Below are 15,309 nucleotides of genomic sequence, written 5' to 3' on the forward strand. Positions count from 1 at the left end.
AAGCAGTTATCTTCTGGTACTTGCTGCGTTGTGCACTGTGATCTGCGGTTTATATTGCTCCAAACAATCCACAGAACAGGAAAGCTGTGGTTTACCGTCATGCATACGAACTCAACCAGCTTCTGAAGTCATCGCGTGTGCGTAAGGTGGGGAGTGGAGAAGATGACGTGCTAAATGGCTGGGGAAAAAAAAAATGAGTGGGATGAGAAGTTCGTGACATTATGAATGATGGAGGTAACATAGAAAGGGACTAAGGAGTGGCATGGGAGTGTGAGTAGAAGGAATGTTTCTCCAGGATTGCTGCCTCCTGGGGAGGGGTGAGGTGGGTCCTCATGAGATTGATTTAGAGGCAATAGCTACAGCAGGGTTTTTTCTGCTGGTCACACATCTTCCTTAAAAACATTTCAGCTCCAAAATTTGAGAGCCTGTTAACAGGAAGGAGGAACTACCTGTTTGTTTTTTTTTTTTTGAATTTTGCAGTGTTGGAGGCTGATTGTTTCCCCTCTGCGTTTGTAGCCCAGTGATTAAAGTCTCTGGCAAAATTTAGCTGTTTAAACAACTGAATTCATATCCTCTTGTGTGCAGAGAAAAGCTTGGAAACAAGCTGTAAACACTCAAAGAGATGTTTTCCAGTGAAAACACTGAATGCCCTTTTTATTAAAAAAAAAAAAAAAAAAAAAGGCTTGAACAAGATAGGGATTTTTATCCGGAGCTGATTCCCTTACAGAATGGAGGACTTCATTATCTTGAAGAACATATCTTTAAGATGGATTTTCAGTTGTAGTAAGTATATTTGGAAGCAAACACCTTCCCGTGGCATTTTGCACTCCTTCATTTTCTTGCGTTTCTTCCGGCTGGGTGAGTGATGCATAAAACCGTCCCATGACGTCCGCGCTTTGCGGAGTGCTGCTGAAAGGATGTTTGCGGTGTTTCCCGCAAGGGTCAAACACTTTTATTCCTTTTTTTTTTTTTTTTTTTTTCCTCTGGAGAGAAATGTCTTCCCCAGGGATTCCTGTGCGATGGGAGGGATGTGTTGGCGGGGAGCGCCACCGCTGGGCTGGCATCTGTTCTTTCCTCTTCTGCCTCTTTAGAGCCGGCTGCTGCATTTTCTCTCTCCGCTTTGAACTGCGGGTTTGGGTTCAGCTATTTACACGCACATTGGGAGCTGCAGGAGAGCGAACCAGGCGAGTGAAGGTGTACATCGCCAGAGAGCAGCTGTGAATGAAAATAGCAGATAAATTCTCTATGAACTTTACAAACCTGTAGTGAAAGCTCTTTGGCTTTATCACCCTTTAGTCTGACATGTGTCATCTCCCGGGTTGCTGGAGCCCCTTTCAGGTGCTGAAGGGCCGGCAGGACTTGCTGACTGAGCAAAAAGGGCTCTGTAGGAGCCTGAATTGCCACTTTAAATTTATTTCTGAACTTCTAGATCTTTTCATCCCACTTGAGTCTTGGTTTACCTCCCTTATCTTATTTTACCACTTAACTGCTCTAATTTTTTAATCTGGGTTGTTAGGTAAAACAGTGATCTCTTCTTGGAGTTAAGAAGTGAATCAAATTTGCAATTGCCCTTGAGCAGAACGTTTTTGTGCGCCTTGGTAGCACCAAGAGCCAAAGCAAAACTCTGCGGCCCCAAATCTCCCCACCGAGAAGAAACGGCCAGACGGGGACAAAATTCCTCGAGAGGCAGCTCTGCTGGCTGCACACCAGCCCGGCTGCCCAGCGCTTGCTGTTATCACATGCTGGGAAAAGGATCACGTGAAGAGGCGGGGAATCAGCCCTGCAGAGCCTGGGTGGCTTCGTGGTGCTGCTGGTGGGATCCTGGACGCTTCTGCCCCGATGGCGTTTGTCACCCAGCACCAGATCCAAAAGGTAAGGGGCTGCACCCCGGGAAGGAGCGTGGCTGTAGTGCAGGCAGGTGACACTATGTGTAAGGTACAGTCACTGCGAGTTAACCTGTGATCAGGAATAGCAAAGATCTGCTTTACAAACACTTTATGTTCTTCTCCGCTTCCTGGATTGCATTTGTTTTGAGTGTGTGAGGACCCTGTCGTGGCTGCAAACTCTTCCGGAGGGCAACTTGTCCTGCAGAGCAATTCCTCTTGTGCCCTTCTGTCTGTGCTGCTCAGCTCTCATCCGTGAACTTGAAATCTGCCTGCCAAAGGATAATCTCCAGGGTATTCTATATAAGGAAACAGTGCCAACAGAGTTTGCTTACTTTTGTAAGGGATTGTGTAGCCAACCGGGAGAAATCACCCAGGGATTTTTTCCTTAGAGAAAACAACGCTTTCCAGCTTGTAAAGGAATCTCATTCTTCTTTGGCATACAGGTATGGCTGCTCTGTTTGTGTGAGCAGGCTTTGTAATTTAACAGTTGCTGGTTGTGCATCTTAGATAAGATATCCCTGAACCACAAAGGCTCTAGCGCTGATCTCTCTTCTGCTTTGTGGACTGAGGAGTGGAAATATATTGTTTGTAACTGTATGGAATCTAAGTCTGTTAATGAACTCTCTTTTTCCAATAGAAACCCTTCCTGAAATTAAAAATTAAGAGCAGGTTATCCAGCTGCAGAGCTCATGTTGGGATGCTTTTCACACTGAGCTGAGGCACAGCAAAGGGCCTGAACTGTTTTCTCTTGCTTTGAGCTGTTTCCCTCAAGGACTCTGGAGGAGAGCAGTCACCTTGTCTCTTCCAGTTCCACGAGGATGGTTTCCTTGTCCTAGAGCATTTTTTCACCGCAGAGGAGTGTGACAGCATGAGGAATCAGATTCAGAGAATCATAGTGGAGATGGAAGTGCCACCGCACTGCCGCACCGAGTTCTCCACCAAGGAAGATGAGCAGCTCCAGGCGCAGGTACTGAGAAGGGCAGGGCTGTCCCCGTCAGCACGCTGGAAGGAGAAAGGGAAAAGGCAAATAGCTGCTCGGGAGTCACCTGGGGGGCACGTGACTGACTCTTCTAACTGAACCTAGCGCTGTGGGGGGCATTTGCTCTCCAGCTTTCTGCAAATATTTGGTGGTGGTCTTACCAGGGGGCGAAGGAGGAGAGGATGTGTGTGGCTCTGCTGTGCTTTCAGCCCCCACAACTATTTCTACTGGTAGCCACTAGCAGCTCTCACAGGTCGCTTTTTTTACTTATTCTGCAGAGAGAAAATAGGTTATTTTCCAGGCAGCCAGAAAAAGAAAAGCAAGGGCAGCCTCTATGTGAGAGGTTCTTGTAAAGTCCTAATCAATGCCAAGACATTTAGCGTTGTGGAAAGGCTTTTTATGAGTAACTTCTGTTGGTTGTGTTTTGTTGATGCTGCGGCTTGGTGGGAAAAAGATGCAGGTAAGTATCAACACTTTGATTGAAGATTCATGTATGTTCATACAAGGATACTATCTTTACTGGGTTCTTATCCCTGGCAGGGTAGCTCGGATTATTTCCTAACCAGTGGAGACAAGATCAGATTCTTCTTTGAGAAAGGTGTTTTGGATGAGAGAGGTAAGCCCTGGCCTGAGTTAACCACAGGAGGGAACAGGAGAAGGCTGTCAGGGGTCAGGGGCCAGTTTCCAGCTCTAGGGACAATTCCTGCTTTGCAAACAATGTTAAATTCTGGATTTGTTTTGCAGGTAACTTTCTAATTCCAAAGGAGAAATCCATCAGCAAGATTGGCCACGGTATGTACAAAAGATGGTGTTTTGAGAGGGATGGACAAAAGGGGTGTGGTTTTCAGACATGAGGATTTCTCCAGACCTGTTCACTATAAATAACCTTCGCCACCTGAGTCAAAAACTTTCTGAGCAGAGAAGCGACTGCTTCCCTCTTGTGTTGCTTCTCTGTCTCCTGGGGACGACTGCACCAAATACCACAAACCTCACCCCCTCTTGCCATTGTGGCCGTGCAGCTCCTGTCTTTGCAATCCTGGTCTGTTTTGCTCTGGGTTTCTGCATTAAATTCTTCAACTTGATTTCTGCACATCAGTCTGCTTTTCCCCACGTTGCTCTGTCGCTGTCTCTGCAGTTCTCTCCATGCTGCTCCTCACTCTCTGCTGTCAAAGGATTTAATCTTCTCTTAACAATCCTTTTCAGAACACCCTTCTAGGAGGCTTTTCAGCTGTGCATAGCACAGAGTCACTGACATGCGAAAATTTGGACTTTAGCCCTTGTCTCTTTTATGGAAGAGATTGCTCTAACAAACAGAATCGTAGAATCATTAGGTTGGAAAAGACCTCATAGATCACCAAGTCCAACCATCAAATTCAGCACTTAAGACTGGTCACATTCAGTACAGAACAAACTGTGTCTTCTGTGTCCCGCGCAGTGGTGGGTCGCCAATGCTGAAGCTGTCCTCCCTCCTTTGGTGTCACCAGCACCTTTCCTTTACCCTTCCTGGTTTCAGTTTGACCTATTTCCTCTCTCCCAGCCACTGGACTTGTGGTGTAATCCCTTTTGTTTTCAAACAATACATGGAAAATGAGAGCAGTGTTCACTGCGTCTCCAAACACATGGACTTTGTTCAGATTAAACTTCACTAAACTTGGAAATTCAGTACTGAGAGTTCTCAGTTCTCTGGTTTTCTTGGAAAAACACTCTTCCTCTCCCAGCCCCCATGCCATTCTGTTATATGTCAGCTTTTCCCCAGGGGAAGTGAAAACAACCGTAGATGCCTGCTGACTCAGCAACATAACGATTCCAAAGGCTTCTTTAGGCTTCTTTTCGTAATTACTCCTTTTGGTCGAGTCTTGCCTCATCCCTTGCTTGGGAGCAGCCCCTGCTGGACCCAGTCGTGTGTCCTTGTGGCAAATTTGATCATGATGAGATGGAGGCATAATTCCAAGTCTTTGCTTTATGGTTTTCTCAGAGCTGGGCTGTAGCAAGTGTCTGTGTGCAAACAGCTCTGACCTGCAGCCTGTGGCCCCCCGCGGAGGGCACCAAAGATAAGCCCTAGCTCATTTTTGCACTAATTATTGTTTTGGTAGGTTTTAAGAACTGTGTAATAAAAGGGTGAATTCACCTGTGTGCCGCAGAGTCGTGTATGGTGGTTGTTGTGTTAGTATTTGCATAGTATAATACTTAATCACATAATACTCAATTTTTGTTTGCTCTGTTATGCACTGGTTTTTATATAGTTGCAGTTTGTGACCTGTGAATAATTACATTTTTGGTCTCTAAAGCTGATTGTACAAGTGTTGTATCGCCTTAGGTGTGATAAGCCATGTATATGCACTCTCGGGAGGGATGAAAGTTTCTGGCTGCAATTTATCTTGCTTGGCTCTCGTCTCTGCAGCTCATCATTGAGAGCTGCCAAGCTCCCTTCTGTTAATGAAATCTTCAGTCTAAGCTGCTTCTTTCCCTTTAGCTTTACATGCTTATGATCCTGTCTTCAAGCAAATCACCCACTCCTCCAAGGTGCAGGTGAGCTGTTACAGTTTCCTATAATGGTCTGGGGAAAAAAAGATGAATTATGGAGTAGTTAATCTTAATTTTCTAGACTCCAAAGGACGGTCATTTTGTCCATAAAAAGAAAATGTAAATATCTTCGAAGAATAATGCTTTATAGTGTGCAGAACAGAGCAGACATAAATCTTGGAAAGTTTTCTTGCAGGAATTGGCGAGAAAACTAGGCCTTGAGAGACCAGTAGTTGTGCAAAGCATGTATATCTTCAAGGTACAGTAATTCCAGTCTTGTCGCTCAAGAAGTAAGACCCTGTTAGGTGGAAAGCTGTGAAACTCTCCTCTTCACACATCATCTTCCTTTCCTTGCAGCAACCTGGCATCGGTGGTGAAGGTGAGATTCGTGTTATCTCTATACCACACCGCAGGTAATGCTCCTTTAGGAAAGGACTATTACCAGGAAAAAGGCTCAGAACCAGACTGAAGCCTGTGAGTTTTAGGGCCCAAACCTTAAAAGTATTAAAAAGCATCCACGTTTTCCAGAAATGTTTCTCCATCATATGCAACTGGAACAAAGAGCTACTTTTACATTTGCAGCAGGCTGAAAGGTGATATTTTTATGTAAGATTTAATGTGTGTGACAGATGGGTGGGCAGGGCAGGTCAAGAAGTCAGGGAGAACAAGCCTGCCGTCCTTCTGGCGGTGCTGAAATCCTCAGGCATTAACAGACCCTATGACTGCGTCTCGTTGCAGTGACCCCACACCAGGATGCCACCTTCCTGCACACGGAGCCTCTGGGCAGAATCCTGGGGTTCTGGATTGCCCTGGAGGACGCCACGCAGGAGAACGGCTGCTTGTGGTTCATTCCTGGCTCTCACACCAGTAAGAGTCATGGTAGTTTGGTGCGTGCTCCCTCATCTTGATTAAGGGTGGAGGGTAACACAGGCTGTGTTGCTTTCTCTGCATCGCCAGCGCTTGCAGAAACACACTTGCTAGTGTTTGTTGAAAGGACAACTTTATTTACTACAAAGATCTCCCCCTGTGCTGCTGTCAAATCTACAACCGCATTTTTCAGCAGGTTATTAACTTTGCTTTTGGCCACCAGTCCATCACATGAGTCTAATACAATAATACTTTAAAATAAAAAGTAGGTAGTATACATGACTGATGCTGGGTTTAGTTTTAAGTTGATATCTAGCCTAGGAACAAAGAATCCAGGGTACTGGGGCAAGGAAAGACAGTCCTTCTGTATTTTTATTTACTCCAGAACCTGTTAAGGGGAGGCCCGTGAAAACTGCAACTGAATCTCTTTTCTTTTCAACTCAGTATTGTTTCAGAATCTTCCCCTGTAAGATTCAGAGTCTTCCTTGCCAGACCACTGAGATTTAAGACTTTAATGCAAAGAAGGTCTTAAACCACTGGGTCCTCTCTTCCTGTAGTGAAACAGGTCATTGCTATAGGTGGTGGTGCTCCTGCCACAGTTTTGACTGTAGCCTTGAAAACGTTCATCAAGGCTGATCTGGCCTGCAAGAGTAATAATCCTCCTTTTGCCTTCCAGATACAAATACACTGAAAAAATCACTTTTTTTTTTTTTCCCATCCACTCATAAAACTCTGTTTTCCACGTTGTATCCCCTTCACTAAGATCCCCTTTTTCGCTGTGGCCAATAGCATTTTTAGTCTTGACAGCCCTATGTAAGGGGAATAAAAATCTTCTTCCACACACACACAACACTGTCAAAGATTGGTCCAAATGTCACTAAACAAGGAAAGCCTCCAAGTCTATGCAAGGATCGCTTGGACACTGTCCAAGCTATTGGAGAACAGTCAGTGTCCCGGGGGGACCCCTGGACAAACCAGCTCGGCACAGACTCACGTAATGGCTGTTGTGACCGAGGGTAGTTGCTGTGTGTGTGTAACCACTGTTGGATTACCAGCACAGTTTTCTGTTTTCCACTACCTCTAGGGCACGCTAACCAGCTTTAAACTGTTGCTCACCCGAGCATTCACTCGGTGAGTGTAATCATAGCGCTCTTAAGATTTTTAAGGCACTCGTCCCTCATAATTTCTGGAGTCAGCTGTGCTCTGATTGCAATTTATGCTCTTATAGAAAGGAGAAATGGACCAAAGGTTGGCTCTGCATAAATTTATGACTAGTTGTATTCCTAAAGAGCTATGTTGCAATGCACAGAAAAGAGCCAGAAAGGCAAACAAAAGGCAGTTGTTATCAGTTTCTGCCACAGCTAGAAAATACTAAGTCTGCTTACTGAAAAAACTCCACCCAAATTACTAAGGAAAAAAAAGGAATATACTATAATAATGAAGTTCCTCTCACTTCCAAGAGAAATCACTGATATTGTTCCTCTGCTGTGCAGAATGTAGCTAGCTGTTTAATTTTTATGTGTGTTTGCTTATTCTGGGGATTTGCAGGTGGAATTAACCGGAGAATGGTCCGCGCAGCTGCAGGTACCTCAACATGTGTAGAGTTTGTAGGGTCAGAGCCGGCCTATGATGACAGCCAGTTCATACCTCTGCCTATAAGTAAAGGTAAAAACCACCCCCAAACAAGTCTGCTTTACAGCTCAAGAACAACGAGAGCTCTAAAACTGTGTTTTGACACTTTTGACTTCTCTTATATTTTAAAGCTAGCACTCAAATTTGAAACAAGCAGCACAGATGTTTCTTTCAAACAGGGGGGCTCATCCTTATCCATGGTGAAGTTGTCCATAAGAGTGAGCTGAACAGCTCAGAGTCTTCTCGCCACGTGTTTACCTTCCACGTGATGGAAGCCAAAGACACCAGCTGGAGCAAGGAGAACTGGTAAGGTTGCCATCCTAACAAGCAGCTGAGGAAACCAGAGCCTTTTCAGTGCAATAGCCAGGATAAGCTTTTATTGGTGGTCTTGCACGGCCCAGTTTCTGTTGGTAGCACCTCAGTTAGCATTGATTTCATACCAGTGGAACTGGAATAGCCACTCAAGTTTTGTTTTTACCTCTTCCTTACTTCCTAGGCTCCAGCCAACTCCTGAACTGCCTTTTCCATCGCTCTACACCTGAAGTCAGTGATTGGCTTCTGGAGTTAACAGCTGATCAACATTCCTATCCGATCGTTTGTTCATGTTACCTTTAAATACAACTTTCACGAGGTCAGCTGTCAAGATTCATGTATCCACTTCTCAGCACGAGGACCCTTGACACAGCCGAATACACCTGCACTAGACAGAAGCTTCAACTACAGCATGAGCCCTGCTAGTATGAGAATAGTTGCCCAGTCCTTGTGGTAAGGAAACTTCTTCAGTCTTGAGAATATACCACTAAAGGCCATTGCACTTTGACCGGCACCAGTTAAGAAGTATTTCTTCTTGCAGATACTCAGTATTTTCTTCTGTTTAAGTCAAGAGCTTGCCTAGTGCATTTCTTGGCTGTGTCAGTCCCAGCAATGCAGGTGAATGTGTCATGTGAGGATGGCTGACTCTTACCCTTAGGCCTCAGACCTATTGTTTGAATAATAGTGATTAAAAATAATCCTATTGTGGACAAAGTGCAGCAGGAAGTCTACTTTTATAATCATTCCTCTCATTATTCCTAGCAAACTGTAGCTAAGTGTTTGATCTCTGGGTATGTTGATTAAAAATATTACAGTTCTTAAAGATTCACGTTGAAGTTATGAAAACACAAAAACCCAGTCAAATGCCTAACATTTAAATAAAAAAATTAGAAATTCCCCTTTTCATCTCCCTCATCTTTTCTTTGAGGAGGACACGGTGTGACCTTCACCCAACAGGTGGGGCCAGCACTAAGTTGTCTGATGACTGGTTTGAACCCTCAGAGTGCACAAGAAGAGTTTGTATCCCCAGAACCCCAACAAAACCAAACCAGCTTATGGCAAGGTGAAACCTGAGGAATGTTAAAAAATGTAAGTTGCATCTGAGGCAAGCTCAGTCCCGTAGCCTAGACTGAACAGAAGCCATGGAGGTGTAATTTCACTGGCACTGGTGCCGAGGCAACCCTGAGGGATGAGCCCAGTATCATCAATGCACTAATTACATCGTAGTAACCTTAAGACTGCTCGGCGTCCTGGCAGAGTGAGCCTCAGTTCTTACTGACTCATCCCTTTCAGAAGTGTATTGCCCGTCTCTGGCACTTGTTTGATGTGAAATAGTCACATTTGGTTTCTTTATGGGAAGACGTTTCCTTTCAGCCCTTTGGACTGTGCTGGGCAATTCAGACCAGGTTCAGTGCAGCAAAGAATTCATGGCAGAGGAATGATCAGGTGGCTGTAGCAGGAATGAGGCAGCGGGGTAATCGCAACAGCAGTGATGTTGAGGGCAGTTTCTGCAGGTGCAGCTCGTGCCCTCCCCTACCTTTTCAGCGGTTTGTTTGAAAGCTGTGAGGGGTGGAGGGAAAGCGACTGTAACTGTGGTACTACTTTATGATGTGAGTGGCGAAGGCTGTGGTTCACGCTGGAAGCAGCTAAAGCTTTTTCTGTATCTTTCCATTAGAAGAGTTAATAATTCAGAACAGCACCTTTCGGCTGAGGAGTGATAGTTTGTCCTCTGAGCGTATGCACCACTACCTGCAACGTACAAAACCGTCTAGTTCAAGTGCACAAATAAAAGCAAGAAGCCGGATTGGATTTGCAGGATTTCCTGTTAAATGTGAAGGAAACTCAGTCTAGCACAATCACCGAGTTCGGTTTCCTACAAAGAGTATCTGACAATTTCTTGTTATTAACCAAAACCAACTCTGGACAACTTTGACATCCTCAGGAAAACCAGAATCAAATCTCAAGAGCCCTGCCCAGGCAGGGAGGTGAACTGGGCAATGCTGCTTCCCAGCTATCCCAGTCCTGGCTTGTTGCAGGGACAAACACGTATTAGATTCTGGGGCCAATTTTGCTGGCTCGCTCTGCTGGCCGAGAGCACTTCTTTCACTCCGCCCCGGTCTTATTCTCACTCCTAGGACACAGTCTCAGGGCTAGGACTGCAGGACAGTATTGTGTAAGGTGTCTTGGACTCGCACAAAACAGTTCCCAAAAGTGAATCAAAGAAGTGTCAGAAGTTAACTTCATCCTGCAAACAGGAATCCTGGGAAGCAAATCTTCTGCTTGGCTGCTTCTCAGGGGAAGGGAAGAGGTAGGGAGGACATGTGCTAATGTGTTTTGTTCTAATGGATACTTGGCAAACTGGCAAGAAGAGATTGTCCACATAGAAGTGTTTAATACTTAAAAATTAGGTGGGTTTTTTTTGGCCACAAAATGTTCAATTAAATGGACAGAATTAAATGGCTTTACTCAATTTGTTGACAGAAGCATTTTTTATAAATTATTTGATTAAATATCCAGCTGAAAAAAAGTGATAAGTAAAAACCTGCAGTAGTATTAGAAAAGCTTATTGACTTTAACAGATTTTCTGCTTTCATGATTAATGTGTAATTAATTTTACCTGTGACTTTGCTTAGTTTTTTTTCCCCTATCTTGACTATTATTCCAAATGAATTTAGAGATTAAAACCTTGAAAAAGATAAAACACTCTTCTTGTTGCATGAACTTCAGGGCTAAAACTGCAACCCTCTCGTTAGTACTTTTGGAATAAACAGTATCTTACATTCGCAAACCCGCCCTGGCTAAACTGAGCTGTTACAGCTACCGAGTTGTGCTTGTGCAGCGCAGTGCGTTAGTACGGCTGGTGGGGGTGGTGACTGGATACATTTGGACAGTTGTGCTCACTCTGTGTGGCCATCCTCATTATAAAACATGCTTTAAAGGGTGTTTGTACAGAAAGGAGTTCACATATTCAGTAATACCAGACACCAGGACTCAGTACAGCAAAACAAGGTTTGGCTCTGATACAGTACAGAGGTGGCAACATCTGAGAAGTTTGCTTATTTATTTCTTTTTTTTTTTTCCCCTCTAATTGACTTACCTCTTCTTCCTCTACTTCCTTTGCCTCTGGGCACCCAGAAAACATTTAAATTGGATTATTAAACACAAACGCTATTTTTATCAGTCATGGGTTTGTTCCTGTAAGAACATGAAGCAACTCATAGTGTTTTAAACGGGGGGGGGGAAACCAAGACCAAACCAAAACCTTTATTTTAAATAGGTCTTTTTCATTTCTGTGTTTAACAATTTTATCTGCTGTATGAAAAGCAGTGCTTAGATCAGCTTTGAGCTCTCATTACAGGGCATATTCTATTACCACTTTTCTCTAGAAAGGAAGAAACCTCTGGTCCTGGAAGCGCTTCTATGCCATAAACATTATCTGGAGGTAGAGAGGCAACAGCAGATTATCGATTTGGGTGGTATAAGCTTCCAAAAGAGAAACTAAGCTCACAGAGGCCAGAATCCGGGCGTAGCTGGAGTTCAGATTCACGCTGCTGTCAAAGATCAGAATAAGAGCCACAGCAATGATCTGAGCAAAAATAGCTGTCATAGTCCCTTCAAAGGTCTTCTTCGTTCCTGGCCATTTGATCTCCCCCATTGTACTGCCAAAAACAGAGGCAATAGTGTCTCCTACCCCTACTGCCAGTACCCCAGAGTAGGGGACCAGTGCTCCTGCCCCAGACAAGGTACCTTTAGGAGCACAAGGCCTGGGGAACAACCACACTGGGAGGGACATGCCAAGGAGGAGATAAATATGAGTCAAGATGAGAGGTCCACTATCTCTTTCATCCAAGAAGAGAGACAGCAAATGCCTAAGGGTTTGGCCAAAAGGTTTGATCCTGAAGTACCGAATATACTCTAAGAAGATGAACACTGCCAGACACAGTACTGCAGCAATGTAGAGAAGCTGGCGGTCATAAATGAGTCCAGGAACATAAGTAGCTACAACAATTAAATGGAAATACTTCCTGGTTACAGTCGAGGCCTGGTGTTTTTTAGACTCAGATGATCTCTTAGCATTCTGGTAGAAAACTACGCCACACGCTGAAGCAGCCAAAAAGGTCCAGTATGCAAGGAGGTAAACTCTTGTCTGTGTCTGAAACAGAAACTGGAGTAGCCAGAACAAAGGGTTCCTCTGGATCAGTCGGTACAGCCAAGGCATGATGACCCCTAAGCCTAGCACTGCTGTCATCATGTGGAAGAACATGGAGGAGATCCACGTACCCGAATCCATGAAAATGAAGAGCACAGTGAAAAAAAGCCCAAGAAGAACAACTCCAACAACTGCTACCAGAAGGAAAAAGTCTACAGGATCACCTCTGCCCTCGACTACATTCAGGGAGCGTTTAATGAGCTGATTGAGAACAAAACTTATACCTCCAAGAACTAGCAATGCTTCTCCAGGAGTAAAACATCGAGGCAACAAGTACAGCAAGATCATACTGAGGTAGACAAAAATGAGCAGCACTTCTAGGACCTCTATCACTTCTGAAACAGTCAGAGAGTGCTTCATGGTATAGATAATTACACTGCCAGCAACACCAGTAAGTATGCAAGTGTTGGTTGGCACAGGTTTTGTGATGCCAACCGCTATTACAGACAGAAAGAGAGCGACCACCATGCCAGTGGAAGCTACAACTATGCCAAAACGCTCGAAGTACACAATGCCAGCAGACTTGCACCTCTCCTTCATCACAATCCCCAACAAGGGGATGACCATGCTGGCTGGCAGGAGGCCACTGTTCGCTGCTGTACGGAACTGGAACACAGCCCCACCCAGCTGCAGCAGACGGTCCCATTTGAACTGGGCATAAAAAGCCTGGACAGCAAGAGCGACAGCGCACCAGGAATACCGGTCCCACACCAGTGCGTGCACAAAAAGAACGATGACTAACACGATCAGGGATTCCACCAGCACTGCCTTGTTTAACATGATTCCAGTCCGATGTGGATCAAGCTTTCAAAATCTCTCAGGAGTCCCAGTGTGCTCAGTAGTTATCCATCAGGAAGTATTCCCTTTCGTGCTACTGCAATTCCTATTTAAAAACAAAACAAAACAAAACCAAACCATTAGAGCAACTATTAGAAAAGCTGAAGCTTCCACATGGCTGTTTTGTTCTTAAGCTCAATTTAAACTGGCAATTATATGCCAATTGTTAATGTCAACACACAGGTGAACAACAACAAAAAAAATAAAACCAGTGAGGTAATGGATCAGCCAAAACTGTTAGCCCCCTCTGAGAACCAGAGAAGTCAGCCTGCACTGACAGAAATGAAGCACTGAATACTGGGGTATTCAGATACAGTTTGAAATATGTCTGTTGCAGCACCTTTGAATTGAAATATAACGCAAACAAGCCACAAAAATTCCCAGAAGGCTTCATTGTGATGGTGTGAATTTGAAATATAGTTAATTTAAAAGTTTAAAGGTAACTTTAGAACCTGATTTTGTATGTGCTTTTCACTGTATTTTTACAGAATGCTTCTCCTTTTTTTAAAATAATTCTCCCACCACTGCTGTGCAAACCCCCCTACATACCTCTCTCTCCTTCTGTTACTGGTGTTACGATTGAACACTTCCACTACTGCAGCAGGTGGTTTATAATGCTACAAAGCATTTACAATAGCAGTAGAAAAGAAAACACAATCATTAAAAAAAAAATTGTCAACTGCCATACTTTATCTAATTTTGATCTATTACCAGAACTGCCAAGATAAGCTGAGCTGGAGATGTGAGCACAGACAAATGAAACGATCAGACTTCACCTTGCCTGTAGTCATGAGAGGTTGTTCATCACACCCTTAGCATTAGGCAGCTTAATTTGTTTTGCTTCTACAGCACTACTGGGTTGTACTTGTTACAAGGATCTCTGTTCTAAACTATGCTTCTAGGCCACCTTGACATATTGGCAATACTCTGTTTAACTCCGGGACGTACTGAAAACTGTTAATTATTAATAGATTGCTTTTTGGCATCCTTATTCATACAGCCTGAAATACTCGATTGCCAAACTACTTTGTTACATTTACTGTTGCTATACAGCTACATCAGGCCAAATGTCATCTTTTTGCCATCGCAATTCATTTTTAAACAGAACAGGAAAAGAGTTAATCATACAGTCAATAAAACAGAACTAGAATGAGCAAGATCTGCTATGAGCAATAACAGTTTTGGGGTCCCACTCCTTGTCGTTTCTGAGAAAACAGGGGAGGGGGAAGCTGAAGGCTTATTTGCAGAGAGGCAGGGCAAATGCCACAGACTGTAAAAGACCTCGGACTCAGTCTGGCAGCTTTAAGGTTGCAACCCAGCTCTTGCATCAATAACGCCACCTCCCCCAGCAGGCAGCCTGCCATAAGGAAGAATGTCACGATATGAAACGCAGGTCTCCTCCTGTAACGCAGCCGCTCGGAAAGCCGCTGAGCCGTGAATCTGCAACACGGCGGGTTTCACTGCTGCGTATTTCGTCTTCTCGTGCCTGCTGCAAGCCCCTTCTCCACATCTTCTTTCGGGTAACGCGAAGCTCCCCAGCACTCCCGCGCTCTCCCACATCGCACAGGACCCATCACACCCCAGTTTCAAGCCGGACTAAGCATTTTCTGCCCGTTTCGTGACCCGCGTCCCGGCTGCTCTGGGCAGGGAACTTCTCACCGACAGGCTCCCGAACGCCCGGCAGCCCTCGCCTCGCTGCAGCACCTGCCCCCTCTCTCTCTCTCTTCCCTGTGTCCCCCGCAGGGCTGCGGGCTCCCCTCGCCCCGTCCTTCCGCGCCGCCGTCCGCCTCCTCCCCGCGTCAGCCGCGGCACCCCGCAGCCCAACCTCCGTTACTTAAGAAGCTGCGGCGGGACACGGGCCGCAGCGGGGATGGCGGCCGCAACAGCCCCCGGAAGGTGTCGGAGCCGCTGCCTGCGTGAGCCCCGGGTCCCACCGAGGAGCCGCGGCCCGCCCCGACCGCGCCGTGGGAACCGACCGCTCACCCACCTCCCAGGACGCCGCCATCTTGGCGCTGCCGCCTGTCACATGACCCAACCCGCCGGGGAGGGTGGGCGGGGACGGA

General features: G+C 45.3%; 2 protein-coding genes across 5 annotated transcripts; one reads left to right on the forward strand and one right to left on the reverse strand.

Annotated features, from left to right (window-relative positions):
• The first annotated feature begins 1,839 nt into the window (after positions 1-1,839).
• PHYHD1 (phytanoyl-CoA dioxygenase domain containing 1) lies at positions 1,840-9,736 on the forward strand. Of its 2 annotated transcripts, XM_009948696.2 has the most exons (11): positions 1,840-1,872; positions 2,695-2,853; positions 3,406-3,481; positions 3,610-3,657; positions 5,339-5,394; positions 5,585-5,647; positions 5,746-5,767; positions 6,127-6,255; positions 7,804-7,920; positions 8,067-8,193; positions 8,384-9,736. In XM_009948696.2, exons 1-11 carry the CDS (start codon positions 1,840-1,842, stop codon positions 8,427-8,429), a joined length of 876 nt encoding a protein of 291 aa, XP_009946998.1. In that variant the 3' UTR covers positions 8,430-9,736. The 2 variants fall into 2 exon arrangements, with proteins under 2 accessions (XP_009946998.1, XP_009947000.1); XM_009948698.2 differs by lacking the exon at positions 5,585-5,647.
• A 1,749-nt stretch (positions 9,737-11,485) lies between these two features.
• Positions 11,486-15,255, reverse strand: DOLK (dolichol kinase). Of its 3 annotated transcripts, XM_086475621.1 has the most exons (3): positions 15,234-15,255; positions 13,796-13,863; positions 11,486-13,292 (listed from the first exon to the last, which is right to left on the reverse strand). In XM_086475621.1, exon 3 carries the CDS (start codon positions 13,187-13,189, stop codon positions 11,618-11,620), a length of 1,572 nt encoding a protein of 523 aa, XP_086331747.1. In that variant the 5' UTR covers positions 13,190-13,292; positions 13,796-13,863; positions 15,234-15,255; the 3' UTR covers positions 11,486-11,617. The 3 variants fall into 3 exon arrangements, with proteins under 3 accessions (XP_086331747.1, XP_086331748.1, XP_086331746.1); XM_086475622.1 differs by lacking the exon at positions 13,796-13,863 and having other exon boundaries at positions 15,234-15,248; XM_086475620.1 differs by lacking the exon at positions 15,234-15,255 and having other exon boundaries at positions 13,796-13,908.
• Between the last annotated feature and the right edge of the window lie 54 nt (positions 15,256-15,309).

This window comes from Leptosomus discolor, chromosome 19 (assembly GCF_034619465.1).
Source record: "Leptosomus discolor isolate bLepDis1 chromosome 19, bLepDis1.hap2, whole genome shotgun sequence".
Lineage (NCBI taxonomy): Eukaryota > Metazoa > Chordata > Aves > Leptosomiformes > Leptosomidae > Leptosomus > Leptosomus discolor.